This window comes from Dendrobates tinctorius, unplaced genomic scaffold (assembly GCF_039654945.1).
Source record: "Dendrobates tinctorius isolate UK_male_01 unplaced genomic scaffold, ASM3965494v1 ptg000116l, whole genome shotgun sequence".
Lineage (NCBI taxonomy): Eukaryota > Metazoa > Chordata > Amphibia > Anura > Dendrobatidae > Dendrobates > Dendrobates tinctorius.
Genome location: NW_027361784.1, coordinates 34628634 through 34647365, shown reverse-complemented (window position 1 = coordinate 34647365; position 18732 = coordinate 34628634). Strand labels below are relative to the sequence as shown.

At 42.4% G+C, this 18732-nt stretch overlaps 1 protein-coding gene across 3 annotated transcripts in view; it reads right to left on the bottom strand.

The window, feature by feature from the left end:
* EFR3A (EFR3 homolog A) overlaps positions 1-18732 on the bottom strand; it is a 175264-nt gene that overhangs the window by 3718 nt on the left and 152814 nt on the right. For 2 of the 3 annotated variants that reach the window (XM_073590347.1, XM_073590348.1), the window contains exons 20-24: positions 11584-11625; positions 9436-9524; positions 8754-8799; positions 1666-1769; positions 517-566 (exon numbers count right to left, since the gene is read on the bottom strand). In XM_073590347.1, coding sequence (XP_073446448.1) covers positions 517-566; positions 1666-1769; positions 8754-8799; positions 9436-9524; positions 11584-11625 — 331 coding nt within the window. The remainder of the gene's footprint in view (positions 1-516; positions 567-1665; positions 1770-8753; positions 8800-9435; positions 9525-11583; positions 11626-18732) is intronic. The other variant, XM_073590349.1, reaches the window with a different exon arrangement.

The following is an 18732-nucleotide window of genomic DNA, read 5'->3' as shown; positions in this document are numbered from 1 at the left end:
CCTACGGTACATGTGCACTTCCTGAAATAACATGAAGCATGAGCCTGAGAGAGCCCCAGTGCCCAGTGTGTATTAAAATAGCAAGATATCTATACATTCTCTTTTTTTTTTTAAATAGATTGTGACATTAAAAAAAAACAACACATTTACCAAGATTGAAAAAAAAAAAAAAAAATACATTTAACATAACCTGGATTTAAACAGTAGGTAATTTAGTAATGACACATTCCCTTTAATTAAAAAAATCGTGGTGTTTTTATGAGACAGCTCACTTAGGTGGTTAAAAAAAAACGTAGCTTGTAAGGCCCATTATAAGGGAAGTGCGAGTCCTGGTTTAACATCCTCATCTACAGTACTAGCTAAAAAAGGCATCTCGCTTTAGACGTAATACCTCATTTCACCTGCGGGGGTGCTGCACCGAGATGGCACACTTGCTGCTGGTACCCCAAGGGGTGTTTCCAGAAGCACCCTGTAACCCGCTTACTGTCTGAACCGCTCCAAAACGTAGCTAATTACCTGATTGTCAGCTCCAGTATCTGCGCCAGCTTTTCATGCAGCAGGTTCGCCTGGAAATATGAAAAGAAATAAAGAACGGAAGGGGGTTAATGGTTGGGTGCAGGCCGATAAGGTGAGCACGCGGCTCCTAGATCTCACGCCTAAAAAAATATAGGGATTATGGGAGTTCATGGCAGCCGTAGTGCGCTAAAACTACAAATATAAACCAGGAAAGCACCATTGAAGGGGGATGAGCTGGCAGAAAATGACCTGTTTAACCCTTTAAAGGACTAAGGGATTTTTTATTTTTCAACTTCCCTTGCCTTTTTTTCAAAAGCCATCACTTTTGTGTAATATATATATATATTTATTTACATTATTTTTTGGTCCCCTAGGGGGACTTGAACCTGTGGTTTCAGTATACAGTGAAAATCTCAGTCTCCTATTGATATCGGCCTACGGCTGAGCTTCACACGAGGAGCGAGAAAACAGCAGCGGGGGTCTTCAGCAGGCCCCCAGCTGTCACAATGACACATTGGTACCCTGCAATCGTGTCACAGGGGTCTAATGGGAGTCAATGCGCACACGCATTCCGCTTAAATGTTGCGGTCAGAAAGGCACCGGCTGTGAAAGAGACAGATGCCGGCTATTTAATATAGCCGGTATCTTCCCCATGTGAAGGGAGCTCAGCCCCCGACGTGGGAATCCCTTCTCGGGACGTGAATAACACATCCATATGCTGGAAGGACTTAAATTTGTATGTAAAAAAAAAAAAAAAATGCTTTTTCCCCCCCTTTTTTCTCTTGTGATGTACTAAATCAGTGTTTCAGAGGTGAATCTAGCACCCATTAAACATAATGCCATTAACCCGTTCCTGACTCGTACAATGGAGGTCAGGTCTTGCCTGTATAGTGTAGGCTCAAGAACTGTGCACAGAGAAGTGGGAGAATTGGAAAATCTAAATAACTAAATAAATCTGGTCAAAAGTAAAAGATAGGGAGAAAACCCACAAGGTAATAAATCTAGCATCCATAATGGGCGAGGTACTGTTGGGTCCAGGACTCTATCACATTGACACTTATTTTAACTAAGTATAAAACAGCACCATTTTCGGGGAGAGGGGACTGTACACTGAGCTTCTGGGGTACGATGTTACCAGTAAGTACTCACTTTAGATTCACACTGTGCAGCGATCTCTTCAAATGGCGCCTTCTGGAACTTTTCTATGACCTGACGTCTCTTCTCTTTCTCCTGCTCTTCCATGCCAGTGTTGTCTGTTTGTAGGAATTAGACCAAAAATAAACAAAAATATTCCAAAGTACTTGTATTACTTACACACTAATATATACTTTAGCGGTTTATTGTCAATCTTTGAAGGATAAGAGCTCCTTTTTAAGGAAAAGACATTTTAGTTACAATTTAGTGCGCTTGTAGCAGCAGATTTCTGCATTACTATTTTAACTATTCTTTCTTTGAAATGCCTGCTTGTGAAGCTGCAGGTTCAGAGCTCAGCAGGTAGGTGTGCCCAACATCTGCAGGTTCAGAGCTCAGCAGGTACGCCCAACATCTGCAGGTTCAGAGCTCAGCAGGTAGGTGTGCCCTGCACCTGCAGGTTCAGAGCTCAGCAGGTAGGTGTGCCCTGCATCTGCAGGTTCAGAGCTCAGCAGGTAGGTGTGCCCTGCACCTGCAGGTTCAGAGCTCAGCAGGTGTGCCCTGCATCTGCAGGTTCAGAGCTCAGCAGGAGTGCCCTGCATCCGCAGGTTCAGAGCTCAGCAGGTAGGTGTGCCCAACATCTGCAGGTTCAGAGCTCAGCAGGTACGCCCAACATCTGCAGGTTCAGAGCTCAGCAGGTAGGTGTGCCCTGCACCTGCAGGTTCAGAGCTCAGCAGGTAGGTGTGCCCTGCATCTGCAGGTTCAGAGCTCAGCAGGTAGGTGTGCCCTGCACCTGCAGGTTCAGAGCTCAGCAGGTGTGCCCTGCATCTGCAGGTTCAGAGCTCAGCAGGAGTGCCCTGCATCCGCAGGTTCAGAGCTCAGCAGGTGTGCCCAGTATCTGCAGGGTGTGCACTGCATCTGCAGGTTCAGAGCTCAGCAGGTGTGGCCAACATCTGCAGGTTCAGAGCTCAGCAGGTGTGCCCTGCATCTGCAGGCTCAGAGCTCAGCAAGTATAAGCTGCACCTGCTGGTTCAAAGCTCAGCACGTTTACCCTGCATCTTCAGGTTCAGAGCTCAGCACGTTTACCCTGCATCTTCAGGTTCAGAGCTCAGCAGGTGTGCCCGACATTGTTTTAATAGTTATATTCATGGTATTAGGAGCAGTATTATAGTAGTTATATTCTTGTACATAGGGGGCAGTATTATAGCAGTTATATTCTTGTACATAGGGGCAGTATTATAGTAGTTATATTCTTGTACATAGGGGGCAGTATTATAGTAGTTATATTCTTGTACATAGGGGGCAGTATTATAGTAGTTATATTCTTGTACATAGGGGCAGTATTATAGTAGTTATATTCTTGTACATTGTTGACGGTATTATAGAAGTTATATTTTTGTACCTAGGGGAAGATTTATCATAGTTATAATCTTGTACGTAGGGGCCATATTATAGTAGTTATATTCTTGTATATATGGTCAGTATTATAGTATTTTATTTATAGTAGTTATATTCTTGTAGATAGGAGCAGTAGTAATATTCTTGTACATAGGGGCAGTATTACAGTTGCTGTATTCTTGTACAAAGGAGCAGTATTATAGTAGTTATATTCTTGTACATAGGAGCAGTATTATAGTAATATTCTTGTACATAGGAGCAGTATTATAGTAGTTATATTCTTGTACATACGGGCAGTATTATAGTAGTTATATTCTTGTACATAGGGGCAGTATTACAGTAGTTATATTCTTGTACATAGGAGCAGAATTATAGTAGTTATATTTTTGTAGATAGGGAGCAGTATTATAGTAGTTATATTTTTGTAGATAGGGAGCAGTATTATAGTAGTTATATTCTTGTACATAGGGAGCAGTATTATAGTAGTTATATTCTTTTACATGAAGCAGTATTATATTAGGTATATTCTTGTACATAGAGGCAGTATTATAGTAGTTATATTCTTGTACATAGAGGCAGTATTATAGTAGTTATATTCTTGTACATAGAGGCAGTATTATAGTAGCTATATTCTTGTACATAGAGGCAGTATTATAGTAGTTATATTCTTGTACATAGGAGCAGTATTATAGTAATATTCTTGTACATAGGGGCAATATTATAGTAGCTGTATTCTTGTACATAGGAGCAGTATTATAGTAATATTCTTGTACATAGGGGCAGTATTATAGTAGCTGTATTCTTGTACATAGGAGCAGTATTATAGTAATATTCTTGTACATACGGGCAGTATTATAGTAGTTATATTCTTGTACATACAGTTGTGGCCAAAAAAGTATTGACACCCCTGCAATTCTGTCAGATAATACTCAGTTTCTTCCTGAAAATGATTGCAAACACAAATTCTTTGGTATTATTATCTTCATTTAATTTGTCTTAAATGAAAAAACACAAAAGAGAATGAAGCAAAAAGCAAAACATTGATCATTTCACACAAAACTCCAAAAATGGGCCAGACAAAAGTATTGGCACCCTCAGCCTAATACTTGGTTGCACAACCTTTAGCCAAAATAACTGCGACCAACCACTTCCGGTAACCATCAATGAGTTTCTTACGATGCTCTGCTGGAATTTTAGACCATTCTTCTTTGGCAAACTGCTCCAGGTCCCTGATATTTGAAGGGTGCCTTCTCCAAACTGCCATTTTTAGATCTCTCCACAGGTGTTCCATGGGATACAGGTCTGGACTCATTGCTGGCCACCTTAGAAGTCTCCAGTGCTTTCTCTCAAACTATTTTCTAGTGCTTTTTGAAGTGTGTTTTGGGTCATTGTCCTGCTGGAAGACCCATGACCTCTGAGGGAGACCCAGCTTTCTCACACTGGGCCCTAAATTATGCTGCAAAATTTGTTGGTAGTCTTCTGACTTCATAATGCCATGCAAACGGTCAAGCAGTCCAGTGCCAGAGGCAGCAAAGCAACCCCAAAACATCAGGGAACCTCCGCCATGTTTGACTGTAGGGACCGTGTTCCTTTCTTTGAATACCACTTTTTTCTCCTGTAAACTCTATGTTGATGCCTTTGCTCAGAAAGCTCTACTTTTGTCTTATCTGACCAGAGAACATTCTTCCAAAACGTTTTAGGCTTTTTCAGGTAAGTTTTGGCAAACTCCAGCCTGGCTTTTTTATGTCTCGGGGTAAGAAGTGGGATCTTCCTGGGTCTCCTACCATACAGTCGCTTTTCATTTAGACGCCGATGGATAGTACGGGTTGACACTGTTGTACCCTCGGACTGCAGGGCAGCTTGAACTTGTTTGGATGTTAGTCGAGGTTCTTTATCCAACATCCGCACAATCTTGCATTGAAATCTCTTGTCAATTTTTCTTTTCCGTCCACATCTAGGGAGGTTAGCCACAGTGCCATGGGCTTTAAACTTCTTGATGACACTGCGCACGGTAGACACAGGAACATTCAGGTCTTTGGAGATGGACTTGTAGCCTTGAGATTGCTCATGCTTCCTCACAATTTGGTTTCTCAAGTCCTCAGACAGTTCTTTGGTCTTCTTTCTTTTCTCCATGCTCAATGTGGTGCACACAAGGACACAGGACAGAGGTTGAGCCAACTTTAATCCACGTCAACTGGCTGCAAGTGTGATTTAGCTATTGCCAACACCTGTTAGGTGCCACAGGTAAGTTACAGGTGCTGTTAATTACACAAATTAGAGAAGCATCACATGATTTTTCGAACAGTGCCAATACTTTTGTCCACCCTCTTTTTTATGTTTGGTGTGGAATTATATCCAATTTGGCTTTAGGACAATTCATTTTGTGTTTTTTCATTTAAGACAAATTAAATGAAGATAATAATACCAAAGAATTTGTGTTTGCAATCATTTTCAGGAAGAAACTGAGTATTATCTGACAGAATTGCAGGGGTGTCAATACTTTTGGCCACAACTGTAGTGGCAGTATTACAGTAGTTATATTCTTGTATATAGGGGCAGTATTATAGTAGTTCTATTCTTTTACATGAGGTATCATAGTATCATCTCAGCTGAAGACTTTGCCTCATTTTTCAAGCAGAAAATTGATAACATCAGGGACAGTTTTGGTCAACAACCCCCAGAGCCCTTCCTCCCGACTTCCCAGCCCTCCACCTTCAAAACCAACTTCTCCACCATTACAGAAGATCGACTCTCCACTCTACTCTCAAGATCACATCTCACCACCTGTGCACTCGACCCGATCCCATCCCACTTCATCCCAAACCTCACCACAGTCTTCATCCCAACCCTAACCCATCTCTTCAACCTATCACTAACAACTGGTGTTTTCCCCTCAAGCTTTAAACATGCCTCCATCACACCTATCCTCAAAAAGCCCTCTCTTGACCCATCCTCTGTATCTAGCTATCGCCCTATATCACTTCTCCCATACGCCTCCAAGCTACTGGAACAACACGTCTACCTTGAACTGTCCTCCCATCTCTCTTCTTGCTCCCTCTTCGACCGCTTACAATCTGGCTTCCGGTCACACCACTCCACTGAAACTGCCCTTACTAAGGTCACCAATGACCTCTTAACTGCCAAGAGCAAGCGACACTACTCTGTCCTCCTCCTCCTGGACCTGTCGGCTGCCTTTGACACAGTGGACCATTCCCTATTATTACAGACCCTCTCATCCCTCGGCATCACAGACTTGGCCCTCTCCTGGATCTCATCATACCTAACAGACCGGACATTCAGCGTCTCCCACTCACACACCACCTCCTCACCTCGCCCCCTATCTGTCGGAGTCCCACAAGGTTCAGTCCTAGGGCCCCTGCTGTTCTCTATTTACACCTTTGGCCTGGGACAGCTCATAGAATCTCATGGCTTTCAGTATCATCTTTATGCTGATGACACACAGATCTACATCTCTGGACCAGATATCACCTCCCTACTAACCAGAATCCCTCAATGTCTGTCCACTATTTCATCCTTCTTCTCCACTAGATATCTGAAACTCAACATGGACAAAACAGAATTCATCATCTTTCCCCCATCTCACGTGACCCCCCCTACGAACCTATCAATTACAGTAAATGACTGCCCACTCTCCCCAGTCCCACAAGCTCGCTGCCTCGGAGTAATCCTTGACGCTGATCTCTCCTTCAAACCACATATCCAAACCCTTTCCACTTCCTGCCGACTTCAACTCAAAAATATTTCACGCATCCGTTCATTCCTCACCCAAGAATCTGCAAAAACCCTAGTCCATGCCCTCATCATCTCTCGCCTTGACTACTGCAACCTCCTGCTCTGTGGCCTCCCCTCAAACACTCTCGCACCCCTCCAATCTATTCTAAACTCTGCTGCCCGACTAATCCACCTGTCCCCCCGCTATTCCCCAGCTTCTCCCCTCTGTCAATCCCTTCACTGGCTCCCAATTGCCCAGAGACTCCATTACAAAACCCTAACCATGACATACAAAGCCATCCACAACCTGTCTCCTCCATACATCTGTGACCTCGTCTCCCGGTACTTTCCTGCACGCAACCTCCGATCCTCACAAGATCTCCTTCTCTACTCCCCTCTTATCTCCTCTTCCCACAATCGCATACAAGATTTCTCTCGCGCATCACCCCTACTCTGGAACTCTCTACCACAACATATCAGACTCTCACCTACCATCGAAACCTTCAAAAAGAGCCTGAAGACCCACCTCTTCCGACAAGCCTATAACCTGCAGTAACCACCGATCGACCAAACCGCTGCACGACCAGCTCTACCCTCGCCTACTGTATTATCACCCATCCCTTGAAGATTGTGAGCCCTCGCGGGCAGGGTCCTCTCTCCTCCTGTACCAGTTATGACTTGTATTGTTTAAGATTATTGTACTTGTTTTTATGTATACCCCTCCTCACATGTAAAGCGCCATGGAATAAATGGCGCTATAACAATAAATAATAATAATAATAATAATAATAATAATAATAATAATAGTTATATTCTTGTACATAGGGGCAGTATTATAGTAGCTACAGTATATTCTTGTACATAGGAGAAGTATTATAGTAGTTATATTCTTGTACATAGGGGCAGTATTATAGTAGTTATATTCTTGTACATAGGAGCAGTATTATAGTAGTTATATTCTTGTACATAGGGGCAGTATTATAGTAGTTATATTCTTGTACATAGGGGCAGTATTATAATAGTTATATTCTTGTACATAGGAGCAGTATTATAGTAGTTATATTCTTGTACATAGTGGCAGTATTATAGTAGTTATATTCTTGTACATAGGGAGCAGTATTATAGTAGTTATATTCTTGTACATAGGGAGCAGTATTATAGTAGTTATATTCTTTTACATGAAGCAGTATTATATTAGGTATATTCTTGAACATAGATGGGCAGTTTTTAGAATTATAACAGAACATAATGTTTCTTATCAATTCTCAAAAACCTTACGTGATAGGAAAAATCTGAAGTAATTTCTGAAATCAGCATGAAAAAATTTATCAGGAACACACAAAATTGTCCGAGGGACAAAACCTTTGTAACACAGTGTTATGTCATTTTGCATTTTAGTTGAACAGGAGCAATAAAAAAAAAAATGGATAAATGCAAAAGTAGGTATCAACGTTACAGCTGTGTTAAGTAAAAATCCAGAAACCCATATGTCAACCAAAGACCTGGACAGATTTTTAACCCTTGAAAGTAAACAAATGCTCCTATTGAATGAAAGCAAGTAGAGATTTTGAAAATTGTACTGCAGATATCTCTGGCAAACGTTTTCCAGGCGAGAAGCCGCTCTTTGTTCTGGTACAGATGGACATAACCAAGCGGGGAAACTTCTTTAGGATATTCAGATGCCATACTGGGGAGCATGGACAGGAGATGTCTTCATAAGATATACCAATAGTAAATTTCATCTGGACATCTCATATCTTTCCATTTATGGTGAACTGAAAAACCTACAACCAAGTCCTCTACTCTGCACTATTATACCGCTAAACTAATCGATAATCCATCAGACATTTCCTACATACTAACTGAAGAGAAGTAGTGACGCACATGGAAGACGCTCATGGTTGCAAGAACATTTATGACCCAAGTGGAGGAAGAAATGAGAATTAGCAACATATCGGTAAAATGACACCCCTTACCAATCGCCTTCTTCAGGGATTCAAATGTGATCTCTTCAGTGTTCACCTTCAACAAAACGGAAGAGAAAAGATGGACAAGTTACAATGTTTTAGCTATATTTAATAACAATAGGAAATTGAAAGGACAAAATGTGTTGGCTAAAGCTGATCAGCTGCCCCAATCACGACAAAAGAGGTCAGGGGACACAGAACCTTGTGCAATGGCGCGGCGCTGGACCAGGAGAAGAGAAGTTTTTTTTTTTCTTATTAAACCGCCTCAGGGACATTAATTTTTTTTCTTTTACTGTAGGGGCATAGACGCAATTGACCATATCCATAGAGGTTACTGCTTTACTTACTAACTGGTGGATCTCAGACTGTGAAGACGAAGAAATTATGGTGCTTGGTCAAGGATTAAGGTGCTAGATGACCCCCCCAAAGTCATGTCTATGAGCTGTGCGGCTAACCACGGCATGGGACTGGCATAATGAAGTGACCGGGGTCCTCTCCAATTTGTGTACGATTACGTCTTTGGACTACCACCGATCATCGTAAAGATTTGTAGCTTTAGAGAAGCAGTGATGGCAGAGATCTTCTCAGACTTCCTCTTGCCAGTCGTGTCAATTTCAGAGAATCCTCCGCCCTTCTGAAATGGGCGATAACAGGGAACAGAATATATGAGAAGAATGAGAAGAGAACTCACCTTGTCCTCAGTGCTACTTCCAGTCAGCATGTCCACCTGGATGGATATGGTGTCCACAATACTCTTCCTTCTGGAGAGTCTGTCTTCATCTACAGAAACAGCATAATCTTAGCTTGGCATACGGAAAGCCCTTATTACTGTCCTAATTTACAAAAGTCTCATTACTCTCTGGAAATGGAAGAACCCAAAAGTTTTGTTAAAGCGACTGTCCGATAGATCGTATTGCTGAAGTCTGATTTTTGGCGATGTTCACAAGTTCTGATAACTGAAAATCTGACATAATGGCCCACATTTACTGGAGTGCATATTACACCTCATTACACGGACTGTCCTGGAGAGGACCAAGTCACTCAGTGGTGATGTAGATGTATACGGCACAAGGTGGCAAAGCTAAGTGACTGGCTACAGTCCACGTATTGTACCTTAGACCTCACCACTGCAGCCGTATGAACAAACTCTAGCGCAAGTATTACTAATTGGGTTAGTGAACTAGAAAAGCTTCCAACAATAGAAGTGTTAATAGTTTATTTCTAGCAATTAACAAAATGCAAAGTAAATGAACAAAAGAAATTGAAATCCCATTAATATTTGGCGACTGCACTATGCAAAAATCAAGATCTTGGAGAACTAATCCCAGATCTTCTGTGGATGTCACTTCATGTGATCTCAGACTGACTGGATGATGTGAGATCAGGGGCTCTGTGGGGCCGGGTCATCACTCCCAGGACTCCTCGTTCTTAGGGACATGGCCTGGATGTTGGGAATCGTTGCTCTGCTGCAGAATAAATTTGAAGCCAGACGCCTCCCCTGATGGTATTACATGATGGATAATTATCTGCCTGTATTTCTCATCACTAATCATTACCAAATCCCCAATACCATTTGTTGAAATGCAGCCCCAAACTTGCCGAACCCTCCCATCGTTCTTCACTGTTCCTGCAGACCCTCATTATTGTGCAGCTCTCCTCCAGCCCGTCGATGAACAAACTGCCTTCTGTTCCAGCCAAATATTTTGCATTTTGACTCATTAGTTCAGAGCACCTGCACCAATTCTTACGTTTTCATGCATAGTTGAGTCACGTGTTCCTGTTTCCATACCGAAGGTATGGTTTATAGCTGCAACTCATCCAGGAAGACGACTTCTAGCCAGACTTCTCAGAACAGTAGCTGGAATCCACTACTTGCTGCCAGTTCTGAGTTTATGGCACTGCTGGACATCGTTAGATTTTGAAGGGAAATAACCGTGATGTGTCTTTCACCTGCTGCACCAAGGGCCAATCACTACATCTACAGTCCTCAGCGGTGCTCATTTCCTGGTGCCTCTTCAAAAGAGTTTGAGCAACATATCTAGGCACCCCAGCCTGCTTTAGAATCTTTCCCTGGGACACTCCTTGCTGATGCAGTATAACTGCCTGGTCTCTGTGCTCAGTATTGCCTTGGTGCATTACCAGTGAAATTAAACCATCTTCTCACATTTGTAGCAGAGTTTGTCTCACAAGTTTTAAGCCTGCTACACAGTAGTTTCTATTTCAGGTAATGGCTGTGTTACAACCTCCATATAAAAATGAAAAAATGATGATTGTTATCACCTGCATGGTAAAATTATTACTCACTTGACTACAATCCTTCAAAATCTCAAGCTTTGTGCAAGTGTGCAGAGAAGAATTGATGCTGTTTTAAAGGCAAAGGGAGGTCACCAAATATTGATGTGATGTAGATTTCTCTTTTGTTCACTTTTTTTTTTTTTTAAATATTTACAATGCACCGCATATATTTTTTAATATACATTTACAAACAGCGTGTGGTTTAATATATATCATTTTTTGTGCATTTTATACTAAATGACCCCCAATTTATTAAAGACAAAAACACAATCTGATTTCTTTAATATTGCAGCTTCCTGACGTAATGACTTTTATTATACAAAACGTGAAATAAGTTTTGTGCTAGTCACCATACAACACTACCGTTATGGCTATGTTATATACACTAACACAATCTACAGATCTCCAGATAACAGGGACATGGCTAATATTCTAGAGACTAAAGGACACAAGCGAGCAAGTAACACATAGTGCATCGTATACAGGCGCTGGGAGGGATAGCGCTACGTTAAGTCAGCCTAGGGGGGCTCAGACAGCTCTTTACCTTTTGGACTCTTACGTAACTTTTTGACTGATGGGAACAGAGCTACATTGAGAAGAGAAAATGTTTGCTTGTCAAAGGGAATGTTAGGAGGTTAATGGCTGCACTGTTCACTGTAGAGGTCATGATCCAAGTAGTGATGGTCCCAGAGTCACTATCAAATCCCCACCCAGTGCTACAATGAGCTTATGAGTCCAGTGGGTGGAGTCACATTAGGAGTGTCTGCATAAATGCAAAACATACTGACCATCCTGGTCCATAACCTCCAAAGTCAACGGCAGCTCCACAAAACATCAGATCAAGGTAAAAAGCAAGAATCAGATAACACACAAATACTCCTGGTGCCCACCAAATGTATGATCACTATTTCACAGTTCACATATTGAATTACCTCACATAAAAAGAGTTGAGATACTTTATAAGTTGCATAACTTATCCTGTACTGATCCAGAATTACATCTCCCAGAGCTGCACTCACTATTCTGCTGGTGCAGACACTGTGTACATACATTACATTACTGATCCTGAGTTACATCCTGTATTATACTCCAGAGCTGCACTCACTATTCTGCTGGTGCAGTTACTGTGTACATACATTACTGATCCTGTACTGACCCCGAGTTACATCCTGTATTATACTCCAGAGCTGCACTCACTATTCTGCTGGTGCAGTTATTGTGTACATACATTACATTACTGATCCTAAGTTACATCCTGTATTATATCCCAGAGCTGCACTCACTATTCTGCTGGTGTAGTCACTGTGTACACACATTACTGATCCTGTACTGATCCGGAGTTACATCCTGTATTATACTCCAGAGCTGTACTCACTATTCTGCTGGTGCAGACATTGTGTACATGCTTTATATTACTGATCCTGTACTGATCCTTAGTTACATCCTGTATTATACTCCAGAGCTGCACTCACTGTGTATATACATTACATTACTGATCCTGTACGGATCCGGAGTTACATCCTGTATTATACTCCAGAGCTGCACTCACTGTGTACATACATTACATTACTGATCCTGAGTTACATCCTGTATTATACCCCAGAACTGCACTCACTATTCTGCTGGTGCAGTCACTGGGTACATACATTACATTACTGATCCTGAGTTACATCCTGAATTATACCCCAGAACTGCACTCACTATTCTGCTGGTGCAGTCACTGTGCACATACATTACATTACTGATCCTGAGTTACATCCTGTATTATACTCCAGAGCTGCACTCACTATTCTGCAGGTGCAGTCACTGTGTACATACATTACATTACTGATCCTGTACTGATCCTGAGTTACATCCTGTATTATACTCCAGAGCTGCACTCACTGTGTACATACATTACATTACTGATCCTGAGTTACATCCTGTACTATACTCTAGAGCTGCACTCACTATTCTGCTGGTGCAGTCACTGTGTACATACATTACATTACTGATCCTGTACTGACCCTGAGTTACATCCTGTATTATACTCCAGAGCTGCACTCACTATTCTGCTGGTGCAGTCACTGTGCACATACATTACTGATCCTGAGTTACATCCTGTATTATACTCCAGAGCTGCACTCACTATTCTGCTGGTGCAGTCACTGTGTACATACATTACATTACTGATCCTGTACTGACCCTGAGTTACATCCTGTATTATACCCCAGAGCTGCACTCACTATTCTGCTGGTACAGTCACTGTGTACATACATTACTGATCCTGTACTGATCCTGAGTTACATCCTGTATTATACTCCAGAGCTGCACTCACTATTCTGCTGGTGGAGTCACTGTGTACATACATTACTGATCCTGAGTTACATCCTGTATTATACTCCAGAGCTGCACGCACTATTCTGTTGGTGGAGTCACTGTGTACATAAATTACTGATCCTGAGTTACATCCTGAAATATACTCCAGAGCTGCACTCACTATTCTGCTGGTGCAGTCACTGTGTACATACATTACATTACTGATCCTGTACTGACCCTGAGTTACATCCTGTATTATACTCCAGAGCTGCACTCACTATTCTGCTGGTGCAGTCACTGTGTACATACATTATATTACTGATCCTGAGATACAGCCTCCTATTATACTCCAGAGCTGCACTCACTATTCTGCTGGTGCAGTCACTGTGTACATACATTATATTACTGATCCTGAGATACATCCTCCTATTATACTCCAGAGCTGCACTCACTATTCTGCTGGTGCAGTCACTGTGTACATACATTATATTACTGATCCTGTACTGATCCTGAGTTACATCCTGTATTATACTCCAGAGCTGCACTCACTATTCTGCTATTGCAGTCACTGTGTACATACATTACAATACTGATCCTGAGTTACATCCTGTATTATACTCCAGAGCTGCACTCACTATTCTGCAGGTGCAGTCACTGTGTACATACATTACATTACTGATCCTGTACTGATCCTGAGTTACATCCTGTATTATACTCCAGAGCTGCACTCACTGTGTACATACATTACATTACTGATCCTGAGTTACATCCTGTACTATACTCTAGAGCTGCACTCACTATTCTGCTGGTGCAGTCACTGTGTACATACATTACATTACTGATCCTGTACTGACCCTGAGTTACATCCTGTATTATACTCCAGAGCTGCACTCACTATTCTGCTGGTGCAGTCACTGTGCACATACATTACTGATCCTGAGTTACATCCTGTATTATACTCCAGAGCTGCACTCACTATTCTGCTGGTGCAGTCACTGTGTACATACATTACATTACTGATCCTGTACTGACCCTGAGTTACATCCTGTATTATACCCCAGAGCTGCACTCACTATTCTGCTGGTACAGTCACTGTGTACATACATTACTGATCCTGTACTGATCCTGAGTTACATCCTGTATTATACTCCAGAGCTGCACTCACTATTCTGCTGGTGGAGTCACTGTGTACATACATTACTGATCCTGAGTTACATCCTGTATTATACTCCAGAGCTGCACGCACTATTCTGTTGGTGGAGTCACTGTGTACATACATTACTGATCCTGAGTTACATCCTGTATTATACCCCAGAGCTGCACTCACTATTCTGCTGGTGTAGTCACTGTGTACACACATTACTGATCCTGTACTGATCCGGAGTTACATCCTGTATTATACTCCAGAGCTGTACTCACTATTCTGCTGGTGCAGTCATTGTGTACATGCTTTATATTACTGATCCTGTATTGATCCTTAGTTACATCCTGTATTATACTCCAGAGCTGCACTCACTGTGTATATACATTACATTACTGATCCTGTACGGATCCGGAGTTACATCCTGTATTATACTCCAGAGCTGCATTCACTATTCTGCTCTTGCAGTCAATGTGTACACAGATTACATTACTGATCCTGAGTTACATCCTGTATTATACTTCAGAGCTGCACTCACTATTCTGCTGGTGCAGTCACTGTGTACATACATTACATTACTGATCCTGTACTGACCCTGAGTTACATCCTGTATTATACCCCAGAGCTGCACTCACTATTCTGCTGGTACAGTCACTGTGTACATACATTACTGATCCTGTACTGATCCTGAGTTACATCCTGTATTATACTCCAGAGCTGCACGCACTATTCTGTTGGTGGAGTCACTGTGTACATACATTACTGATCCTGAGTTACATCCTGTATTATACTCCAGAGCTGCACTCACTATTCTGCTGGTGCAGTCACTGTGTACATACATTACATTACTGATCCTGAGTTACATCCTGTATTATACTCCAGAGCTGCACTCACTCTTCTGCTGGTGCAGTCACTGTGTACATACATTGCATTACTGATCCTGAGTTACATCCTGTATTATACTCCAGAGCTGCACTCACTATTCTGCTGGTACAGTCACTGTGTACATACATTACATTACTGATCCTGAGTTACATCCTGTATTATACTCCAGAGCTGCACTCACTCTTCTGCTGGTGCAGTCACTGTGTACACATGTGACATTACTTATTGTGAGTTACATTGTGTATCAGGTGGGAATTCTCCTTTAAGTTCATGAAAGGCCCCTATGATAATAAGGGGGACACATGGTGTGACCACTGGTAATTTGCCTGATATATTTTTGCCCTCTCCCTCCTCTGTCTCCACCATTTTACTCTTCTGTGCTTCTCTCTCTATTTTACCAGGGCAAACGTCAACACCCCAGGTCAACTGATGCTGAACACTGGTCCCAGCTGCTTGTCTTCCTGCTCTGTTATCTAGGTCCCTGAATGGATCTTCACAAAAACTATGGTACGAATTTAAGTATTTAAAGCCAGGCAGAGCTGATCAGCTGGCAGATGTCAAGAAAGAAGATTCAAGACAAGACTGAAGACCGGATGCAAGAGCTGTTGAGTAGAGATGGAGGATCCGGAGCTGCCTCGATGTGCTGATGCCAGCTCGAGCTAAAGATAATGAAGTCGGTGATGATGAAGGAGAAGAGGGAAGAATAGAGGAGGATGAAGATGATGATCCCGGCGAACAAGCGAGATATTTAAACCTGAAAAAGCGAAGAGGAACCAGGAGCTCATACTCACCGCAGCTGTCGCATAGATAGAAGAAAAACCGCCATCGGAAAAAGTCTTTACCCAGTGGAGAAAGCAACATAACGATGTGGTAACTGCGCTGTCATCAGGCGGCGACGAACGCTAACAAAAGTAGAAAGCTCCCAGGGGTGTCATCTAGCCTCTGCGGCAGTAAACGTGTTGCAGAGGCCCAGAGACGGGAGGAGAGCTCACGGTCTCCAGCAGAAGTTACACCTTGTGACCCTGGCCACAGAAGAGGAACATCGGTAACCGTATCCTTGGTGAGAAGACCGTCAGCAGAAGATGACGAGCATGTGCCGGCCATGCCATAGGAAGAGTGACGGCACCAGTGCTCCCCCCCTACAGTGACGGAGAGCACCGAAGACACCTGCCTGGAGGATGCTACTGAGAATGTCAAGCCAGAGGATCGTCACGGATGGTGAGAACATCCATGTCCCCGTTTGCCCCAGCTAGTAATAGTTTAATGGAAATGAAGGAATTGTTTAGGCAGGTCTTAGCCGATTGTGTAGCTAATCCTGTTTTTAATACAAGGTCCAATGTTGGGATTATAATTGCTGGATTACCTAGTCATTTATCCCATGTGCCAGTGTTGGATAAGCGAATGTATAGCAGAATCGTGCCTTAAGGAGGCTATTACCTGTGAGTTATCCCCACTGGATTTCCATCTGAGCTCAGCAATATAAGATAAGGAAAAATGAATTTGTGGAGCTATTATCTTTATTACCTTCAACAAAAAGTAGTTTTGTTCGAGGCGATAAAAATTGAGCAAGAGTGTGAGTCAGAAAGATCGTCCCCAGCCCGTTTATTAACTGGTTGCAGGCATTCTTTATATTTTCTGCAGTATTTAGGTGAAAAAATATCCACTGGGGCAGCAACTAACAGAATGGTTTTTAACAGGGAAAAATGCAAAGTACTACATCTGGGTAATAAAAATGAAAAATGCATATACAGAATGGGAGGAATAGGGCTAAGCAACAGCACATGTGAAAAAGACTTGGGTATACTAATAAATCACAGACTTGATATCAGTCAACTGTGTGATGCAGCAGCAAAAAAGGCAAATGCAATTCTAGGATGTATTAACAGAAGCATACAGTCTAGATCACGTGAAGTCATTATTTCCCTCTACTCCTGTTTGGTCAGACCTCATCTGGAATACTGTGTCCAGTTTTGGGCGCCACATTTTAAAAAAAGACATCAACAAACTGGAGCAAGTTCAGAAAAGAGCGACCAGAATGGTGACCGGTCTGCAAACCCTGTCTTATGAGGAAAGGTTGCAGGATTTGGGAATGTTTAGCTTGCAAAAGAGAAGACTGAGAGGAGACTTAATAGCTGTCTACAAATATCTCAAGGGCTGTCACATTGTAGAAGGATCATCTTTATTCTCATTTGCACAAGGAAAGACTAGAAGCAATGGGATGAAACTGAATGGGAGGAGACACAGATTAGATATTAGAAAAAACTTTTTGACAGTTAGAGTGATCAATGAGTGGGAACAGGCTGCCACGGGAGGTGGTGAGTTCTCCTTCAATAGAAGTCTTCAAACAGAGGCTGGACAGACATCTGTCTGGGATGATTTAGCGATCCTGCGGAAAGTAAGCAGAACAATGCACTCCTATGGGTGCGTGATCGCCGCGATTCCGCGAAATTAATGAGCATGCTGCGTTTTTTACCGTGAAGCGATTCCGCCGCAGTAAAAACCGCAGCATTAGCACAGCATTGCGGAATCCCATAGGAATGCATGGGATGCTTATTTTCCGCGGCAAAAACGCGCGGAAAATACCGCCGTGGAAACGCCAAAAAAACGGTACGTGTGAATGAGGCCTAAGAGTCCTCGCGGCTGTTCGACATCCGCAACACATTCAGGGATTTCCTGTCAAACAGCCGCGAGACATGCAGCTGCAGGGACTCGAACATATTATTCGAGCACGCCGAAGTCACTCGGTTCGCACCCGAGAATGGTCAAACACCACCTTTGGATCATCACTACTAGCCATCCTTAACTTTGCACAAATTTGAATGGAGTTTATGAAGTAATTTTAATGGCTGCAATTGCCGGCAACAAGTGTTTATTTCAGCAGAAGCTTTGTAGCTGTTTTTAGGCATTTCATGTGACATTGGTTACGGGATTTATTTTAAGGGGAGATGGTTTGCAGAGTTATTAGGGCCGAAGTCGAGCACTGACAAAGGATTCAGGAACACAGTAGTAAAGGAGTTATTTGCATTAGTTTTTTCATTAACAATTTGGGGAGTAGAATTTAAAAAATAGGTGTATATTTTTGCAATCGGATAATAAAAGTATGTTTTTGAAAGTCTATATGTTATCATCAAAATGAATATGGGCAGCAAAGCTGCTCAGAAGATTGGTAGTCTGATGCCTGAAATGTGATATTTGGTTAAAAGCAGCTTAACTAGAAAATAGAGAGCATGTCATAGCGATTGCTTTATCTCGCCATCAGCGGCAATCCTAGAATGTTATAGTTTGTAGGGACCTTCAGGGTCATCATGTCCAACCCCCTGCTCAATGCAGGATTCACTAAACCATCTCAGGTAGATGTCTGTCCAGGCT